The following is a 22,398-nucleotide window of genomic DNA, read 5'->3' as shown; positions in this document are numbered from 1 at the left end:
GTAGCATTACTAGAATGCAAGAGCACTAGATGGCAGCACTATTTTCTGCCATCAAGTGCTTCAGTTTCCTACCTAGGTATCGCTTCAACGCAGACTATCATGGGAACTAAGCAAATTTGATAATTGAAGTTAATTGAAAACATTTTCTAACCGATTACACAGACCAAATACAAGAGGCAACCAAATAGAGGTGTGTTTACATACACATCAAAGTTATAAATACACATCAAAGTTATAAATAAACCCCATAGGAAAATATTACCATAACTTCAAAAATAAGTCTGTACATTTATTTTCTGTTTTAGTATAACAATTGTTTTTAAATATGCAAACTCGTTTCTTTTAATTTATTTTTTTGTAATAAAGTTGTTTTTATCAAACTTTGGATGATACATGTCTGAGACAATAAAAAGTCATACTATGATATATACACTTGACCATTTGAGTGCTAGAAGTGTATTCTGTTCAGCAATTTTGCTGATTTTAAATATTCTGGGCGAGATTAAATATACAGCGTAGGTTTCAGCGCAACTGCTGAAACCCACGCCACCCATAAATTCACCCTGCACCTTGGGTGCATCACATATACGGTGCCGGCAAATCATATACTGCTGTAAGTTGGATTAACTGGTGAGGTTCATAAATGTGCGGAAATACACATTTCTGGAGTCGCCAGTGACTTAGTTAAGTAAACAACAAAAAAATATTTAATCGCACATAAAAATCTTACCTGCCTCCAAAAAATGAACCTGATGCATCAAAGCCCCTATATCCGCCATCCTCCCACATAACAACTAATATTTAAATGTATTAACTGTATTAACCCCTACTCCACCAACCCCAATTCACAAAGAAACTAATAAATGTAATAACCCCTAATCCGCATTCCCCCACATCGTAAAGTACCTAATAAATGTATTTACCCCTAATCCGCCATCCCCCTACATCGCAAAGTACCTAATAAATGAATTTACCCCTTATCCGCGCCATCCTCCCACAACGCAAAGTACCTAATAAAAGTATAAACCCCTAATAAATGCATTAACCTGTTCAAATCAGTCAATAAGATGTCCTAAGGCCGAATGAAGGTTCCTTTAAATGACGTCATCCAAGATGGCGTCCCTCGAATTCCGATTGGCTGATAGGATTCTAAGGTAAGAATTAAGGTAGGAAAAATTGAATTTCAATCCGATTGGCTGATTGGATGAGCCAATAGAATGCAAGGTCAATTCTATTGGCTCATCCAATCAGCCAATCAGATTGAACTTCAATCCGATTGGCTGATTAAATCAACCAATCAGATTTTTCCTACCTTAATTCCGATTGGCTGATAGAATCCTATCAGCCAATCAGAATTCGAGGGACGCCATCTTGGATGACGTCATTTAAAGGAACCTTCATTCGGCCTTAGGACATTGTAAGAAGAGGATGGCTCTGCGTCGGCTGGATAGAAGATGGCTCCGCTCCGGAAGGATGAAGTTAGAAGATGCCGCCTGGATGAAGATGTCTGCCGGTCCGGATGTCTTCTTCTGCCCGGATAGGATGAAGACTTCTGCCGGTCCGGATGTCCTCTTCTGTCCCATCGGTGGCCAGCTGGCTGAACACGGCTCAAGGTAGGGTGATCTTCAGGGGGGTAGTGTTAGGTTTTTTAAGGGGGGATCGGTTGGGTTTTAGAGTAGGGGTGTGTGGTTGGTGGGTTGTAATGTTTGGGGGGGATTGTATTTTTTTTTTACAGGTGAAAGAGCTGATTACTTTGGGGCAATGCCCCGCAAAAAGCCCTTTTAAGGGCTGGTAAAAGAGCTGATCACTTTTGTAATTTAGTATAGGGTAGGGAATTTTATTATTTTGGGGGGCTTTTTTATTTTATTAGGGGTCTTAGATTAGGTGTAATTAGATTAAAATTCTTGTAATATTTTTTTATTTTTTGTAATGTAGTGTTTTTTTTGTATTATAGTTTAGTTTATTTAATTGTATTTTCGTTTAGATCATTGTAGTTAATTTATTTAATTAATTTATTGATAGCGTAGTGTTAGGTGTATTTGTAACTTAGGTTAGGATTTATTTTACAGGTAATTTTGTAGTTATTTTAACTAGGTAGCTATTAAATAGTTAATAACTATTTAATAGCTATTGTACCTAGTTAAAATAAATACAAAGTTGCCTGTAAAATAAAAATAAATCCTAAAATAGCTACAATGTAACTATTAGTTATATTGTAGCTATATTAGGGTTTATTTTATAGGTAAGTATTTAGTTTTAAATAGGATTAATTTATTTAATGATAGTAATTTTAGTTTGTTTTATTTAAATTATATTTAAGTTAGGGGGTGTTAGGGTTAGGGTTAGACTTAGGTTTAATGGTTAATTATTTTATTATAGTTGTGGCGACGTTGGGGGCGGGAAATTAGGGGTTAATAATTGTAGGTAGGTGGCGGCGACGTTGGGGGAGCAGATTAGGGGTTAATACAATTTATTATAGTGTTTGCAAGGCGGGAGTGCAGTGGTTTAGGGGTTAATAGATTTATTATAGTTGCGGCGATGTCCGGTCAGTAGATTAGGGGTTAATAAGTGTAGGTAGGTGGCGGTGACGTTGGGGGGCAGATAAGGCGTTAATAAATATAATGTAGGTGTCGGCGATGTTAGGGGCAGCAGATTAGGGGTTCATAGCTATAATGTAGGTGGCGGCGGTTTCCGGTCGGCAGATTAGGGGTTAAATAATTTTATTATAGGGTTTGCGATGTGGGGGGGGCCTCGGTTTAGGGGTTCATAACTAGTTTATGGGTGTTAGTGTACTTTTAGCACTGTAGTTAAGAGCTTTATGTTCCGGTGTTAGCCCATAAAACTCTTAACTACTGACTTTTAAATGCGGTTGGAGTCTTGTCGGTAGAGGCTCTACCGCTCACTTTCTCCAAGACTCGTAATACCAGCATTAGGCAAATCCCATTAAAAAGATAGGATACGCAATTGACATAAGGGGATTTGTGGTAGCCTCGAGTCGCGGAAGAAAAGTGAGCGGTAGACCCTTTTCTGCCTGACTCATAATACCAGCGTTAGATAAAAAGCAGCGCTAGGACCCCTTAACGCTGCTTTTTAAGGCTAACGCAGAACTCGTAATCTAGCCGATAGATTTTTTTTTATGTAAATTTGGAATTTTTATTTTTTGTTATTTTTTATAATTTTTAAAGGTAGTCTTTTTTATTTTATGTAATTGTAGTTAATTGGGTTTAATTTAGGGGGTGTTAGTTAAGGGGGTTTAGAGATTAGATTGATACTTTGCGTTGTGGGGGTTTGGAAGTTTAGGGGTTAATAGGTAAATTAGATAGACTGAGATTGTGGGGGGTTGGCGGATTAGGGGTTAGTAGTGTAATTAGATACTTTGCGTTTTGGGCCGATTGGGATCAATAGTGTAATTAGATACTTTGCGTTTTGGGTGGGTGGCGGATTAGGGGTTAATAAACGTATTAGTTATTGCGGTGGGGGATGGCGGTTGAGACGAACATATTGCGCAATCGTTAGGTTTTGTTAAGACTTCCAGGCAGTTATGGTGCTCATATACTCAGCGCAAGGCTTGCTGCGCCTGCCTATGTGTGGCGAGGCGACAATGGAGTAAAATTTCTCAATTTTCGCCGCATAAGTCCTTGCGCTTAATATGTGATACCGACTTCGGCGACGCCGGTTCTATGTTAGTTTATGGGAGTAAAAACAGCGGGTGACGGGTAAAATATATGCGCCGCACTTGTATGCGGTGCCGTATATATCTGAGCGCTAGATTCGCAAAATAATTGGCGACACCAGCTTTTGCGGGCGACACCACATATGTGATCCGCCCCTCTATTTTTAAATACACAGCACCATATCGCCTATAGTTTGAATAGTCAAATCATTCCAAATATTAATAGAAAAGGCAGTTCATAAATACTTTTACACATAGGTAGTGACATTGGTGCTTTTTAAAAAAAAAATATATATATTATTACTGTATAAACACATTTCAAGGCATAGGAAAGTCAATATTATGCTCCCATTATTCAGATAGAGCATGTATTTATAAGACACTTTTTTAAATTCACTTCTATTTTCAAGTGTTTTGTTCTCTTGGTATCCATTGTTGAAAAAGTATATGCATATATCTTAAACAAGTGGGAGCTTGCTGCTGATTGGTGCCTGCACACATTTGTCTCTTGTGATTGGCTAACTAGATGTGTTCAGCTAACTGCCAGTAGTGCAATTCTGTTCCTATAGCAAAGGATAACAATAGAATGAAGCAAATTTTACAATAGAAGTAACATAGTAACATAGTAACATAGTAGATAAGATTTGTTCAACCTATACAAATCTAAAATACTTACAAAAAGCTCCAGTTAAGCTTAAATAACCCCATTAAAATGTGACCCATTTAATACTAGCAATCATATCCATGAATTTTGTTTATATACAGAAATGTATCCAGACTATTTTTAAATGTATCTATGGTATTGGCATTCACTACCTCCTTTGGTAATGAGTTCCACAATTTTATTGCTCTTAAGTAAATTGGAAAGTTATTTAAAATTCTATAATCTATCCAAATCTTGAAAGAAAAATTTGGGGTATTTTGCGCCTTTAAGGGACATAATAGTGGAATAATAAAATTCTCAAATGCATTTTGCAAATGATAGCCTCTATGTCTTTAAAGGGACATTGTAGACTTAATTTGTCTTTGCATAAATGTTTTGTAGATGTAGATGATCCATTTATAAAGTGTCAGATGTATACACACATTTACAGACTCCTGTATATGTAATCTGTCTTTTCATATGCAGATAAGGGGCGGTGTCTGCCCTTCCTGTTTTCCCAGCCCCTTTCACTGTGTGTCTCAGTCTAACCTCATCAACAGTGCTAAACTGGGAGCTTCTAAGTACGTTTTTAAAAGGTTTTATACTGGATGTTTAGATCAGTATCTGTGCATATTCTTCTTTATAGTAGTGTCTATTATATGCAGTTATATGTAAATTGGTGTATACTATCCTTTTAATTCATCAGATGTAATGAAAATGCGCAATACCTTACTTTTTAATATAGATAAAATTGTCAAATTCTCCATGCTTTGCCGCCCACTTCAAAGGTAATTTTTTTTGTCGGTGAGCTGTTTCAATTGTTGTCCAATCAGCGCTTTCCCCAAATGGCACTTTTGTTGTAGATAGAATGCTGATTGGACAACAAATAAAACTGTTAGTTCACGGAAAGATTTGACTTTTGAAGTGAGTGGCGGAGCACGGCGGTATTTGTATTTCATATCTATATTACAAAGTAGACATGTGCGGTTCGATTCATTCCAAATCGAAATTCGGACGAATTTGTTAAATTCGGAGATTCGGATCGATTCGAATTTCTGAATTACGGTACTAACGAATCTACCGAATAAATCCGAATTAGTTCGGATTTATTCATTACATTCGGATGGCCATGGATTACACTAGTATTGTACAGTATATTAGGTTATATCACTCTGCTATGGGTTACACCTAATATACAGTACATAATACTCGTCTAATACACAGCACATCCCACCTAACACATACCAAAATTCCGAATCGAACCAAATCCAGCCAAATTTAATTGAATCCGAATGAATCCGAAACGAATCCGAAACGAATTCATTCAAATTTTTCCGAATTGGAATCGATCCGAACCGAAACAAATTTTTCCGCCGTGCACAAGTCTGTATAGCACAACTTCATTACAACTGATGAATGAGACTCCATCTAAAATTTCACTCACATTCCGGATCTGATTTTAAAAACGGGAGAGTTTACCATCACTTTTCATTCCTTACCTCTGTTTCCAGAATGACACAATGAAGAATGAGAGGACCAAGTTGGAAACAATAATTATAGACTGAGAATGATAGATTACAAATAATGAAATAAATAAAAAGAAATACTTACAGTATAGAGCCATAGTTGCGACAGACTGTGTTCCAACAGGTGTAGCAAATGTAAACGCCAAACAGTCTTTGCCAGTTGCATGGACAGTGATAGGTACATTAAGGTTAGCATCTACATGAACAAATGAAAAAAAGTATAATCAAAAAATGTAGCATGTGGAAAAAAGAAAGATAAATTAAAGGGACACTGAACCCACATTTTTTCTTTCATGATTCAGATAGAGCATACAATTTTAAGCAACTTTCTAATTTACTCCTATTATCAATTTTTCTTCATTCTCTTGGTATCTTTATTATAAAAAGCAGGAATGTACATTTTCAAGCCAGCCCATCTTTGGTTCAGCACCTGGGTAGCGCTAAATGTAGTCACCAATCAGCAAGCGCTATCCAGGGTTCTGAACCAAAAATAGGCCGGATTCTATGCTTACATTCCTGCTTTTTCCAATAAAGATATCAAGAGAACGAAGAAAAATTGATAATAGGAGTAAATTAGAAAGTTGCTTAAAATTGCATGCTCTATCTGAATCATGGAAAAAAAAATTTGGGTTCAGTGTCCCTTTAAGTATATTCAAAAAGGATTAAAAAAAGTTCATGCAGGTGAAAAAGATGTAAGGGTGTAGAAAATTGATAAAGAAATAATAAAGGAGAGAAAAACTAAGAAGACTCAGGAAAAAACAATGCAATGGAACTTAGACCTGATGGTCAAAAAATTACCAGTACAGAGAGAAATTACGCAAAATTTGGGGGGGGGGGGGGGGGCTTTTATTTGAGCATTATTTTGTAATGTATGTGTGTCCTTTACATCCAAAACACTGTATAGCTAAATAAATAGTTCTCAAGGTAAAATTTGTCTTTATAACATTATTTGAGGATCCAGTATTGATGAGACTGCTTAGATAATCTCGCCATAGAGGTGAGCTTTAGATCACTGGGCCCATAGAGAGAGAACTGCAGGGGGCGGCGTTGCACCAGCAGCTCTTGTGAGCTGCTGGTGCAATGCTGAATACGGCGAGCGCATTGCTCGCCGTATTAAGCGAGTTCTGACGGACCTGATCCGCAGTGTCGGATCAGGTCCGCCAGACATTGATAAATAGAGCCCAAAGTATCTAAAAAGTTACCTCTCCAAACAAAGGTTCCATTTTCTTCTTCTGCAAAGATGGTGGTATCATATCGCTGCACCGATCCCAAACTAGAGAAATATTACAGTTTTGTTACAGAATGAAGGTGGATAAATAATGTAGTGGACATAGAGTAGCATTTCATAGTGTTCTTTTCAAATATGGGATTACATTTCTATTTAGCAATGTTTAGACTATTCATAAATGAAAACAAATGTCTAACACCAAGGGGTACATTTATCAAGAAGTGGATGCTGATTATTCCGCACAAGCCATTTGGCTCACCAGAAACAGGATTTAAGAAGCAGCGGTCTTAAGCAGAACCAGACTGGGACCAAAAAAAGGCCCGGGCATTTTAGGGCAAAGAGGCCTACCCCCCCCAAACATGGCAAGTATAATACTTGTTTAAGTGACAAACATTAAGAATATAAAGGTGATCTCCTCTTCTAAAAGTATTGGCAGTAATTATAGATAGCATGCAGTCTTGGTTGCTACTTGCTATAAAATATCTGTGTTTTTATAATGCTAGTTTTGTTTTAGAGGAAGTGTATTTTAATAAATTGCTGTTCAAGGGAACAATGTGAATACATATGGCCATTGTTTTGTTTATGGAATTAAGGTAGGCATATAACTGAGTGGGGATATAGCTGTACAAATAGGGTGTAGGTAAAATGAGTAGGTGTGATGATATAGGCCAGTGATGTAAGCACAACTACATACAGGTGGCTATGTATGTCTGGTGCTAGGGAGTACACACCGGTAGGTACTATATGGAGTGCTAGCTCAGTAAACACTGGTAGGTGTATCAGGTTTAATTCAGAGGTTTTCTGTGGGAAAAACAAGCCTTCTGGCCTGTCTAGATTTGTTAATGAACTACACAATGAGTTATTTTCTCTATATTTTGTGCGTAGTGGAGGATTTTAAACTCACCTTTTACCTCCCCCTAATTTTAAATGTTGTTGTATTTTGCCCGGAATCAACTTCACCCAGCAGTGAGTCAAACCTTCTCCCAGCTGATGAATGGCAATAACTATGAAACAGTCTGTCCTGGGATAGTTATGAATCACTGCACTTACCCTAGCTAAGCTTATAAGCTGTGTGAACAGCAATCCTTTGGCGCAAAGGGAATCTGCTGAAAAGCAGACTTGAAGTAAAAAGGTGTGTCATTGTGAATCTAATTTGCATATATTACCCAGAATCCTTTGCTGCATTGGAAACAATGTAATTCAGAGGTTTTCCTTCTGGCCTGTCTAGATTTGTTAATGAACTACACAATGAGTTATTTTCTCTATATAGATATAAACATAGATATACAGTATATATATATATATACAGTATATATATATATATATATATATATATATATATATATATATATATATATATATATATATATATCTATCTAGCCCCATTTTGGTATATTTGATGCCACTATTTGGCCACCAGATATGATCATATAATAAAAATTATAAAATGTTTTGCAAACTTTGGGTTTCTCATTGAAATTATTTACACACAACTACTGCAGCCATAAGACAAATGGTTGGAAAAGCCTCTCTAGGAACCCCTTTGTTCAGAAACAGCAGACATATATGGCTTTGCCGTTGGTTTTTGCAATTAGAAAGCTTCCAATTCTAAGGTTTATTTTAGCTTTAAATTAAAGATTACTCTTCCACCTGACACCTCCCACCCTCTGATACTACCAAATTCCTCTGAAACAGCTCTTTTTTCTCCTCCTCCCCCCAATGGTCACCACCATTAAAGCTACTGGCAGGCAGTCTGACAATATGCAGTTAAGGGCTTTTAAAAAAAAAAAAAAAATAATAATAATAATAATAATAATAATAATAATTTATTTTTGTAATGAAGGGGTCTCTTCTCACCCTCCCATCTCCCAGATCCCCTCCAACAGCTCTCTTACCCTCCCTCTTACCACCACTATGTTTGTTACTGACAACCAGTCAGTCAGTAACAAACTATGTAATTTTGAAAGTTTATTATTTTATATGTTTCCTTAGTGTAGGGTCCTCCCCCCCTCCAGCCCTTATTTGTTCCATAGTGTAGGGTCCCATCCCTTCCTTCATAAACTTTTTTCTGTAGTATAGGGAACCCTGCCACTGCCTCCCCTCTTTGCCCCTGGGCCAATTCACCTGTCTGCCTCCTTCCTTTTCACCGCTTCCACTCTGCACCAAAGATGATCATTACAGAGAGTAATACCGACACGGTCTCTCTGTGTAACAATTGGCTATCTGGCACTCTTGCCAAATGAAGGCAGATGCACTCTTCCCCCTGGCTGAGGCTCCCGCTGTGTAACGTGAGAGTGGGGACCACAATAGGCGCATCTGTGTTGGACGTAGGTACTACGTCAACACTGTACGCTGGGCAAAGTACTGTGTGACGTAATACCTACGTTCAAATGATGCAAGGGGTTAATGTTATGAATAATAGAATCAAAGCCACATAAGCTTCCCAATATGTATGCACACGTCAACCTAAAACACTTACGAGTACACCAGATAGACCCCTTTCAGTTTCTTGTCTTGCTGCTCATAATCTATTAAAACGGATGTCATATTTGGTTCTAAAAGTGCATGCTCTTTGTGCCTATAAGCATTGAAAATCATGCTCCTTTCTCCTAAAAACTGGAGAAAAAAAAAAGAAATTATTGTTATTATGAATGAATTTTGCAGTGCTATACAAATAATAATAATAATAATAATAATAATAATAATAATAATAATGTGTCCTCTCTTTCAAAATACAATTTCCATTGTTCATTGTGGTCACAACATTATTGATCCCAGGGTTGTGTTCATAATGATAAGGGTATGGTCTAGGTTTCATCACATTGCACATAACGATGGAAGAATATCTCTTTGGGGCCGATTTATCAAAGCCTGAATCAGGCTGTATACCCCTGTTTCCACGCAAGCTTTCAGGCTCGCCGGAAACAGAAGTTAAGAGGCAGCGGTCTTAAGACCGCTGCTCCTTTACTCGTCTGCCTTCTCTGAGGCTGCGGACATTAATCCGCCCAATCTAATATGATTGGGTTGATTGACACCTCTGCTAAAGGCCGATTGGCTGTGAATCTGCAGGGGGCGGCATTGCCCGAGTAGTTCACCAGAACTAATTGTGCAATGATAAATACCGACAGCGTATGCTGTCGGCATTTATCAATGTCTGGCAGACATGATTAGCTATAGCGGATCATGTCCGCCAGAGACTTGATAAATCATCCCCTATGACAGGAGAATTGTCTATATGGCAGGTGAGTTTTGTAAAATTAGACCTTCTAGGAGGACAGAATGAATTTATTCGCCCAATGAAGTAATCTGACTTGGGAATGTAGAGTTCAATGTATTATTGCACAAGCATTTGCCTATGTTTGTGGTGATTTATCTCCTCCACCTCAGAGTTGGCAGGGAGTTTTAAAGGGACACTCAAGTCAAAATAAACATTTATGAATCCGATATAGCAGTATTTTTGCACAGTCTTTTAATATTCACACTTTCTGGGGAACAAGATCGTAAGGAGCATGTGCTCCGTACGATCTGTGATTGGCTGATGTCAGTCACATGATAAATGGGGCCGAAAAATGGGAGCAAAAGTAAAATTTTTTAGAAAACAATCTACTGCTTATTTAAAATGCATAGTAAGTGCTATTGCATTGCCTTTTTATTATGTACTTGTTAATTATGTAATTATACTGCATTGAGTGGTCCTTTAAGAAGCAGTAGTCGTATGACCGCTGTTTCTTACATTCCGGTGAGCAATGCAGCTTAATACATGTCCTATACAGCCCTTTGTCAAAATCTATTCATTATCATAAACCCTCCTCTCCCATATTTACCTTGCTTATTGTAACTTTGCCTTGTAACGGTTCATAACCATCACAGTTGTCTGGGTATTCTCCATAGCCTAAAATAATGAATTAAAATGTTACAGGTTTAAACTAATTCAATTTGCAGAAAAGTATAAAGTGTTTTGCGTGTGGGTTTTTTGGGTTTAAAATTTGGTGCCATATTAATCAAACAAAAGACATACATAGGGCCAGATTAAAAGTGGCACGCTTACAGATTTATTCACTTGAGCGCTAACTATGCTAAAAGTACATTTTTAACGCAAGCTGGTTAGTGACCACATTACAAGTTGAAAAAAAACAAAAACATTTATCGCTCACACACACACACACATATATATATACACACACATGTATATATATATATACATACATATATACACGCACACACATACATATATATATATATATATAAAAATCAAACCACTGCACTCCCTTGCTGTGCAAAATCACATGTGCTCAGTCCATAGAAATATATATACTGTGTACTAAACCAGGCACTCTTGCTTTTCAATGAATAATTTCTTTATTATCTGGTACAATCCGCTATTCCCAACATTTCTGTCCTCACATTGGTCCTTTATCAAGGTTATAAATCTGATACGGGTCCGGCTATCATATGTGTGCATGTGTATATATATATATATATATATATATATACACACACTCACACATATATATATATATATATATAAATATATATATATATATATATATATATATATATATATATATATATATATATATTTGTGCTCATAAGTTTACATACCCTGGCAGAATTTATGATTTCTTGGCCATTTTTCAGAGAATATGAATGATAACACAAAAACTTTTCTTTCACTCATGGTTAGTATTTATCTGAAGCCATTTATTATCGATCAACTGTGTTTACTCTTTTTAAATCATAATGACAACAGAAACTACCCAAATGACCCTGATCAAAAGTTTACATACCCTGGGGATTTTGGCCTGATAACATGCACACAAGTTGACACAAAGGGGTTTGAATGGCTATTAAAGGTAACCATCCTCACCTGTGATCTGTTTGCTTGTAATTAGTGTGTCTGTATAAAAGGTCAATAAGTTTCTGGACTCCTGACAGACCCTTGCATCTTTCATCTAGTGCTGCACTGACGTTTCTGGATTCTGAGTCATGGGGAAAGCAAAAGAATTATCAAAGGATCTGCGGGAAAAGGTAGTTGAACTGTATAAAACAGGAAAGGGATATAAAAAGATATCCAAGGAATTAAGAATGCCAATCAGCAGTGTTCAAACTGTAATCAAGAAGTGGAAAATGAGGGGTTCTGTTGAAACCAAACCACGGTCAGGTAGACCAACTAAAATTTTAGCCACAACTGCCAGGAAAATTGTTCGGGATGCAAAGAAAAACCCACAAATAACTTCAGGTGAAATACAGGACTCTCTGAAAACATGTGGAGTGGCTGTTTCAAGATGCACAATAAGGTGGCACTTGAAGAAAGATGGGCTGCATGGTCGAGTCGCCAGAAGAAAGCCATTACTACACAAATGCCACAAAGTATCCCGCTTACAATACGCCAAACAACAAAGAGACAAGCCTCAAACCATCTGGCACAAAGTAATTTGGAGTGATGAGACCAAAATGTAGCTTTTTGGCTACAACCATAAACGCTACATTTGGAGAGAAGTTAACAAGGCCTATGATGAAAGGTACACCATTCCTACTGTGAAACACGGAGGTGGATCGCTAATGTTTTGGGGATGTGCGAGCTACAAAGGCACAGGAAATTTGGTTAGAATTAATGGCAAGATGAATGCAGTATGTTATCAAAAATACTGGAGGAAAATTTGCATTCATCAGCCCGGAAGCTGTGCATGGGACGTACTTGGACATTCCAACATGAAGATGATCCTAAACACAAGGCCAAGACGACCTGTCATTGGCTACAGCAGAATAAAGTGAAGGTTCTGGAGTGGCCATCTCAGTCTCCTGACCTCAATATCATTGAGCCACTCTGGGGAGATCTCAAACGTGCAGTTCATGCAAGACAGCCCAAGAATTTACAGGAACTGGAGGCTTTTTGCCAGGAAGAATGGGCAGCTTTACCATCTGAGAAGATAAAGAGCCTCATCCACAAATACCACAAAAGACTTCAAGCTGTTATTGATGTTAAAGGGGGCAATACAAGGGATTAGGAACTGGGGTATGTAAATTTTTGATCAGGGTAATTTGGGTAGTTTCTGTTGTCATTATGATCTAAAAAGAGTAAACACAGTTGATTGATAATAAATGGCTTCGGCCAAACACTAAACATGAGTGAAAGAAAAGTTTTTGTGTTATATATATATATATATATATATATACTGTATAAATACATAGAACATATTCTGTGATGTGCAGAACATTAGAATGGATATTTACAGGAAATGCATAGTTAAAACCTTTATTAAATATACATAAATATGTTTCTACAGGTTTTCATCTACTTGACTCCAAATGGCTCCAATGCACATATATATACTGTAGGTGTACATTTGTATTTATGTGTTTATATGTATAAACACATATTAATACATATAAATACATCTTTAAATACATGTAAATATATCTATATATATATTTATATATATATAAAAATACAAATAAAGGGAGAGTATTCTTACTAAATGCACCTAAATTTTAATATAAAAAATATTAGGGATTTTAGAGTAATAGATGTGCCAAAGTACCTCCAAAAAACAGGGTGGTCAAGCTCAGTTTTATTCTTTATAAAGATGGGGTATGGTGCAGACCCTCAAGTTGAAAATAGAACAATATTCAGAAAAAGACCTGGTCTTATATTTTAAAGATCAGTTGAGCAAGGGATTTCAGCACTCAAAACATGCGGCCAGATTACGAGTTTTGCGTTATGAGGGGTGCGGTGCTAATTTGCACGTTATTGGCACTGCTCACTTACCTACAGCATGTGACGCTGACTTAGTGAGCCAGTGATGAGGAGTTAGGACATGTACATTCAATAATATAAACAACCTAAGTGAGTGATTGAGTGCACACAATAGCTTTCAACAAAGAAAAATAGCATTCACAAAAAATAGTGTTCACAAAAATTGGCGTACATAAAAAATGTTCAAATGTTCAACCGGTTATATGTAAGTGAATCCAGTAGTGTTTCCTCCAAAGTGACGTGTAGAAATATAACGTGAAGTCAATAATAGTAGAATGTAAACGTTGAGTGGGTCAAATTATTGTGGTTCAGCTGCTAAATTAAAAAATTGTAAATCCGTGAGGTGTATAAAAATAAAAATAAAAATAACTTGTGAAAAAATCCACGTGGAAAACTTGAATTCAAATGATAAACAAAGGTCAAAAATCAAAAGACAAAAATCAAAAGACAAAAATATCAAAAGACAAAAATAGAAAATCAGTGATAATATTAAAAAGCACTAAAGATCTAGTGAAAACAAATCCTTAATTCAGATGTTAAAAATCCTTGGTAAGATCCATAACAAACAAATACATCGATAAAATACCTAAAAGGGAACAAAAGAGAAACAAATAGTGCAACACTGTATATGATATATAATAGTCTTGAGAAAGGCCTAGTCTAGGCCGAAACGTGTTGGCATACTGGTGAGCTTGGTTTTAATTACCTATATTATATATCATATACAGTGTTGCACTATTTGTTTCTCTTTTGTTCCCTTTTAGGTATTTTATCGATGTATTTGTTTGTTATGGATCTTACCAAGGATTTTTAACATCTGAATTAAGGATTTGTTTTCACTAGATCTTTAGTGCTTTTTAATATTATCACTGATTTTCTATTTTTGTCTTTTGATATTTTTGTCTTTTGATATTTTTGTCTTTTGATTTTTGTCTTTTGATTTTTGACCTTTGTTTATCATTTGAATTCAAGTTTTCCACGTGGATTTTTTCACAAGTTATTTTTATTTTTATTTTTATACACCTCACGGATTTACAATTTTTTAATTTAGCAGCTGAACCACAATAATTTGACCCACTCAACGTTTACATTCTACTATTATTGACTTCACGTTATATTTCTACACGTCACTTTGGAGGAAACACTACTGGATTCACTTACATATAACCGGTTGAACATTTGAACATTTTTTATGTACGCCAATTTTTGTGAACACTATTTTTTGTGAATGCTATTTTTCTTTGTTGAAAGCTATTGTGTGCACTCAATCACTCACTTAGGTTGTTTATATTATTGAATGTACATGTCCTAACTCCTCATCACTGGCTCACTAAGTCAGCGTCACATGCTATACTCCATTGGATATTTTTAGATATTTTTAGATTTGTTTATTATAGATATATATATATTTTTTGTTAAGTCAGACATGGATCCATGCGTCTGATTGCCATTTGTAAATTTTTATATGTATTAAAATGTACCTTTTACTAGCCTTTTAAGCTTTTTAGCGCTTACTCTCTCCCCATTTTAACTTTTGTATTGTTAGCCTACTAGGAGGCTATATAGTTAGTAAGCTTAAGGCCCTGGGTGTAGCGCTTGGTCCACTTCTCCTGTCCTCACTTACCTACAGCGCTGGTATTACAGGTTTTTACAGACCCAGCGTTAAAAAGCCAAAAAGGGAACGTAGAGTAAAATTGTGCTCCATACAGCACTCCAATACCAGCGCTGCTTAAGTCAGCGGTGAGCTGGTTGTACGTGCTCGTGCAAGATTTCCCCATAGACATCAATGGGGAGAGCCAGCTGAAAAAAAGCCTAACACCTGCAATAAAGCAGCGTAAAGTTCAGTAACGCAGCCCCATTGATTCTGATGGGGAAACAAATTTTATGTTTACACCTAACACCCTAACATGAACCCCGAGTCTAAACAACCCAAATCTTACACTTATTAACCCCTAATCTGCCGCCCCTGACATCGCCAACACATGCATTATACTTATTAACCCCTAATCTGCTGCTCCGGACATAGCTGACACCTACATTATACTTAATAACCCCTAATCTGCTGCCCCCAACATTGCCGGCACCTACATTATATTTATTAACCCCTAATCTCCCACCTCCAATGTCGCCGCCACCTACCTACATTTATTAACCCCTAATCTGCCGCCCCCAACGTTGCCGCCACTATAATAAACATATTAACCCCTAAACCACCTCACTCCTGCATCGAATACATTAGTTAAATATTATTAACTCCTAATCTGCCATCCCTAATGTCGCCGCCACTATATTAAATGTATTAACCCCTAAACCTAAATCTAACCCTAACCCTAACACCCCCTAACTTAAATATAATTAAAATAAATCTAAATAAAACCTACTATTAATAACTAAATAATTCCTATTTAAAACTAAATACCTGCAAAATAAACCCTAAGCTAGCTACAATATAACTAATAGTTACATTGTATCTAGCTTAGGGTTTATTTTTATTTCACAGGCAAGTTTGTATTTATTTAAACTAGGTAGTATAGTTACTAAATAGTTATTAACTATTTACTAACTACCTATCTAAAATAAATACAGATTAACCTGTAAAATAAAACCTAACCTGTCTTACACTAACACCTAACCTAACCCTACAATTAAATAAATTCCCTAAATTAAATACAATTAACTAAATTCAATACAATTAGCTAAATTACAAAAAACAAACACTAAATTACAGAAAATAAAAAACAAATGACAAGATCTTTAAACTAATTATACCTAATCTAATAGCCCTATCAAAATAAAAAAAGCCCAGCCAAAATAAAAAAAACCTAGCCTAAACTGAACTACCAATAGCCCTTAAAAGAGATTTTTGCGGGGCATTGCCCCAAAGAAATCAGCTCTTTTACCTGTAAAAAAAATACAAACAACCCCCACAACAGTAAAACCCACCACCCACACAACCAACCCCCAAATAAAACCCTAACTAAAAAAACCTAAGCTCCCCATTGACCTGAATAGGGCATTTAGCTCTATTGTGGGCCAAACCCCTAATCTAAAAATAAAATCCACCCAATACACCCTTAAAAAATCCTAACACTAACCCCCGAAGATCCACTTACAGTTTTGAAGAGCCAACATCCATCCTCAACGAAGCCGGGAGAAGTCTTCATCCAAGCAGCAAGATGTCCTCAACGAAGCCGGCAGAAGTGCTACTCCAGACGGGCAGAAGTCTTCACCCAGACGGCATCTTCTATCTTCATCCTTCCGATGCGGAGCGGCTCCATCTTCAAGACATCCGGCGGGGAGCATCCTCTTCAATCGACGGCTTCTTCTGAAAGGAAGGTTCCTTTAAATGACGTCATCCAAGATGGCGTCCATTAGATTCCGATTGGCTGATAGAATTAAGGTTGAAAAAATCCTATTGGCTGATGCAATCAGCTAATAGGATTGAACTTCATTCTTATTGGCTGATTCAATCAACCAATAGGATTGAGCTTGCATTCTATTGGCTGATTGGAATAGCCAATAGAATGCAAGCTCAATCCTATTGACTGATTGGATCAGCCAATAGGATGAAAGCTCAATCCTATTGGCTGATTGCAACAGCCAATAGGATTTTTTCAACCTTAATTCCCATTGGCTGATAGAATTCTATCAGCCAATCGGAATCTAAGGGATGCCATATTGGATGACATAATTTAAAGGAACATTCATTGTTGAAGAAGACGTCGAACGAAGAGGATGCTCCATGTCGGATGTCTTGAAGATAGAGCCACTCAACGTTGGATGGATGAAGATAGAAGATGCTGTCTGGAAGAAGACTTCTGCCCGGTTGGATGAAGACGTCGGCCCGCTTGGATGAAGACTTCTGCCGGCTTCGATGAAGACTTCTGCTGCTTCGTTGAGGATGGGTGTCGGCTCTTCAGAAACTGTAAGTGGATCTTCGGGGTTAGTGTTAGGCTTTTTTAAGGGTTTTTTGGGTGGGTTTTAATTTTAGATTAGGGGTTGGGCTTTTGAAAAAGAGCTAAATGCCATTTTAAGGGCAATGCCCATACAAATGTCATTTTCATGGCATGGTTTTTTAGAATAGGTTTTTATTTGGGGGATTGGTTATGTGGGTGGTGGGTTTTACTGTTGGGGTTATTTGTATTTTTTTTACAGGTAAAAGAGCTGATTTCTTTGGGGCAATGCCCCGCAAAAGGCCCTTTTAAGGGCCATTGGTAGTTTATTGTAGGCTAGGGGTTTTTTATTTTGGGGGGGGGGGGGGCTTTTTTATTTACATATGGCTCTTAGATTAGGTGTAATTAGTTTAAATATTTGATAATTTATTTTTTATTTTGTGTAACAGTGTTTTTTTTGTAACTTAGTGTTTATTTTTTTTGTAACTTAGTGTTTGTTATTTTGTGTAACTTAGTTGTTAGTTTTTTGTAACTTTGTAATTTTTAATAGTAGATTTAAATTATTTGAGTAGGTTTTTAAATATATAATATAGTTAATTTAAATTGTAGTTTAATGTAATTTTAGTATAACAGTTAGGGTAGGTTAATTATTAGTTTAATATAGTTTAATGTAATTTTAGTATAATAGTTAGGGTAGATTAATTATTAGTTTAAAATAGTTTAATGTAATTTTAGTATAACAGTTAGGGTAGGTTAATTATTAGTTTAATATAGTTTAATGTAATTTTAGTATAACAGTTAGGGTAGATTAATTATTAGTTTAATATAGTTTAATTTAAATCTAAAGGTAAGTTTAAATTTATTATAAGATAGGGATGAGTTAATATTTAATATAAAGTTAGCGGGTTGTTAGGTTTAGGGGTTAATAGGTTCATTTAGTTTATGGTGATGTGGGGGGCTGGCGGTATAGGGGTTAATAGGTTTAGTAAGTGTTAGTGATGTGGGAGGCCAGAGGTTTGGGGGTTAATACATTTAGTTAGTTGCGGCGGGGTCCGGGAGCGGCGGAATAGGGGTTAATACGTTTATTACAGTTGCGGCTGTGTCGGGGAGCAGCGGGATAGGGGTTAATAACTTCATTTAGTTGCAGCGGGGTCCGGGAGCGGCGGGATAGGGGTTAAACATTTTAGTATAGTGGCTGTGTTTAGTGACAGTATATAAATAAAGCTGTGAAAAAGCTGAATAACAGCGAGATCGATGACTGTTAGTTAATAACAGTCTGCTGCTCATCGCTCCCCGTACTTGGTGCGCGGCTTTTTGACAGCTTTTTTGTTAAATATGGAGAGCGTATTCAGGTCTGTGGCCGCAATGTTAGGCAATGTCAGCTGAGCGTATTGGTGCCGTTGAATGCAAGTAAGTTGATGGCTTGATAAGTAGGCCTCTATATCTTATATATTATAGGGGTGGAGGAATCTGCATGTATATTAAACCTAACCTTAAACCTTCAATAAGGGAAGATATTTATGATGATACAGGTGACAATGTAGAGACCCTGTGGGTTGAAATAAAGAGTGGGGGAAAAATCCTAAAAAAATATTACTTGGATCATGCTACAAGCCCCCCCAACATTAGTGACATGGAGGAAACTCAACTACAAATGCAAATAGTTAAGGCTAATAACAGTTACAGTTAATAACAGTGCTGTAATAATGGGAGATATTAACTACCCTGATATAAACTGGGCCAATGAAACTAGTAATTCAGCAAAGCTGTTAAGTGTCACTTGCCTTACCCATAACCCCCAGTCATTCTCTTTGCCTCTGTCAATGGAGGAGGTGAAGTTTGGTGTCTGAAGAATTTTTCCTTTTTTGGGTACTTTCCCTGCAAGCAACGATTCGGGTTTAGTTGTGCCCACGTCAATCTCTTGAGTAAGAGTAGTGGTGGCTTCTAAGCAGTTAGGAAGTGGTGAGGTGGTCCTTACTTTGTTTTCCTAACATATTTGCTGCCCTCTTCACAGAAAGCCAGAGTTGGTTACTCTGTTCTTTCTTTTTCTACAGGTTTCTGTAAGGAGTATGTGTCCTTTCACGCCTGGTGAGCTGTCTTCCTGCCGGACAGCTAGATTGCAGGTAAGTGCTTTTGTCTTCTAGCTGTTGGAGACTTGCACTTTAAGAAGATAGTAAGTAACTCTACAGTAAGGGGACATATCAATCCTGAAGACAGTTAACTCTGCAATATTTATTTTCTAAGATACAACGTCATCAATTACTAGTGGGAATATCACTCCTGGTCAGCAGGAGGAGGAAAAAAGCACCACAGCAGAGCTGTTAAAGGGAGAGTTTACTCAACACTGTTCTCCCCTTAAATTTGTTCCCAAAGATCCACTTTACCTGCTGTAGTGTGTTAAATTGTTTACAAGTATTTCCATTGCCCTTATATTGGCATTTTAAATAGTTTATTTAGCCTGTGGTATCCCCACCCATCCTGAAAGTTTTTGGCCTCAAGGCCAAACTGTGTAAACACAGCCAGCAGAAGAATTTACACTCTCACTGGGTTATAGAAGAGATAAGGTAATACACAGTTACTTTTCCATTGTTCTCTCCAAGTATTGGTGATTGGTTTATGGACAGATATAAGATAAAGAAGCAGTTATATGTACACAATGTGATAAAGTAATGATATCTGATTATACCTACAAGCTCAACCCATTTTATTAGATTGTGGCTTCAAAACACAAAATCATTAATTAATTTACACAAATAAGCCTTAAAAAGCAAATCTCATACATTTTATACTCTGCAGCTGGTAAAAAAAGCAGATGGAATCACATTAAGGGAAAAATAATTGTACAGTACACTGTCCCTTTAAGTGTCACTCCCCTACCAAAAGAACCCAGTCATTCTCTTTGCCTCTGTCAATGGAGGAGGTGAAGTTTTGGTGTCTGAAGAAAATTGGATTTCTTACACTTCAAGCAAGATTTTTGGGTCTAGCTGTAGTCCATGTTAATCTCTTTAGTAGAGTAGTGGTGGCTTTAAAGCAGTTAGGAACTTGTGAGGTGGGCCTTGCTCTGTTTTCCTAACATATTGCTGCCCTAACATTCAGCTAGATTACGAGTTTTGCGTTATGAGTCAAATAGCAGCGCTGTGGCCCATAACGCATCATTTTCCCTAACACAGCCATTACAAGTCTTTTCGGTATAGGTGTACCGCAAGCCTTTTAGCCTGTAACTCAAAGTCAGTACCGCACTCCCAAAAATGACGTTTTTTCATAGGATTCCCATAGCGCCGGTATTACGAGTTTTGCGTTCTGGCTAAAAAGCGAGCGTTACAGCCTAAAATGACAAGATCTTTAACCCCATCTAAAGTCAGTAGTTATGAGTTTTGCGCTACAAATCTGTAACCTAAAACTCATAACTAAAGTGTTAAAAAGTACACTAACACCCATAAACGACCTATTAACCCCTAAACTGAGGCCCTCCCGCATCGCAAGCACTATAATAAATTTATTAACCCCTAATCTGTCGCTCCCGATATCGCTGCCACTTTAAAAAAATATTAACCCTATTTATCCTCACCACTATACTAAATTTGCCGTCCGCCCACATCGCCCCCACTATACTAAAGTTATTAAGCCCTACACTGCAAGCCACTATAATAAACCTATTAACCCCTGAACCGCAGGCCCCCACACAACGAAATATACTAAACTAAACTATTAACCCCTAAACCGAAAGCCCCCCACATCGCAATAAACTAATTTAAACTAGTAATCCCTAAACCTAACAACCCCCTAACTTTATATTAAAGTTACAATTTCCCTATCTTAAATTAAATTAAAACCTACCTGTCAAATTAAAAAAACTAAGTTTAAACTAACAATTAAAATAATATAATAATTAAACTAAAATTAAACTAACTACCAATTAAATTAAACTAAACTACACATACAAAAAATCCTATCAAAAAAACCCTAGCCTACAATAAACTACCAATGCCCCTAAAAGGGCCTTTTGTGGGGCATTGCCCCAAATATATCAGCTCTTTTACCTGTAAAAAACTCACAAAGACCCCCCCAACAGTAAAACCCACCACCCAACCAACCCCCCAAAATAAAAAACCTAATTCTAAAAAAACCTAAGCTACCCAGTGCCCTGAAAAGGGCATTTGTATGGGCATTGCCCTTAAAAGGGCATTAAACTCTTTTACTGCCCAGACCCTAAACTAAAATAAAAAACACCCAAAAAAACATTTAAAAAGCCTAACACTAACCCCCTGACGATCCACTTACAGTTTTTGAAGTCCCGCTTGATCGATCTTCATCCCGGAGTTGAAGTCCTGATCCAGGCGGCGAGAAGTCTTCATCCAGAGGGCTTCTTCAATCTTCATCCCGGCTTGCGAAGTCCTGATCCAAGCGGCGAGAAGTCTTCATCCAGGCAGCCTCTTCAATCTTCATCCAGGCGGCATCTTCTATCTTGATCCCGGAGGCGCGGAGCAGGTCCATCCTGAAGACATCCAGCGTGGAGCATCCTCTTCATACGGTTGCCGCCTTACACTGAATCTTTAATACAAGGTACGCGATCCAAGATGGCGTCCCTTGCATTCCTATTGGCTGAAAAATTTGAATCAGCCAATAGGAATTAGGGCTGCTAAAATCCTATTGGCCATTCAAATCAGCCAATAGGATT

At 37.1% G+C, this 22,398-nt stretch overlaps 1 protein-coding gene across 2 annotated transcripts in view; it reads right to left on the bottom strand.

The window, feature by feature from the left end:
• LOC128667000 (uncharacterized) overlaps positions 1–22,398 on the bottom strand; it is a 141,277-nt gene that overhangs the window by 55,960 nt on the left and 62,919 nt on the right. For both annotated transcript variants that reach the window (XM_053721853.1, XM_053721854.1), the window contains exons 11-14: positions 10,895–10,962; positions 9,550–9,686; positions 7,045–7,115; positions 5,928–6,038 (exon numbers count right to left, since the gene is read on the bottom strand). In XM_053721853.1, coding sequence (XP_053577828.1) covers positions 5,928–6,038; positions 7,045–7,115; positions 9,550–9,686; positions 10,895–10,962 — 387 coding nt within the window. The remainder of the gene's footprint in view (positions 1–5,927; positions 6,039–7,044; positions 7,116–9,549; positions 9,687–10,894; positions 10,963–22,398) is intronic.

Source organism: Bombina bombina, chromosome 7 (assembly GCF_027579735.1).
Source record: "Bombina bombina isolate aBomBom1 chromosome 7, aBomBom1.pri, whole genome shotgun sequence".
In the NCBI taxonomy this organism is placed as follows: Eukaryota; Metazoa; Chordata; class Amphibia; order Anura; family Bombinatoridae; genus Bombina; species Bombina bombina.
Note: the sequence above shows the minus strand (reverse complement) of the source record. Positions and strands in the feature narration are given on the sequence as shown.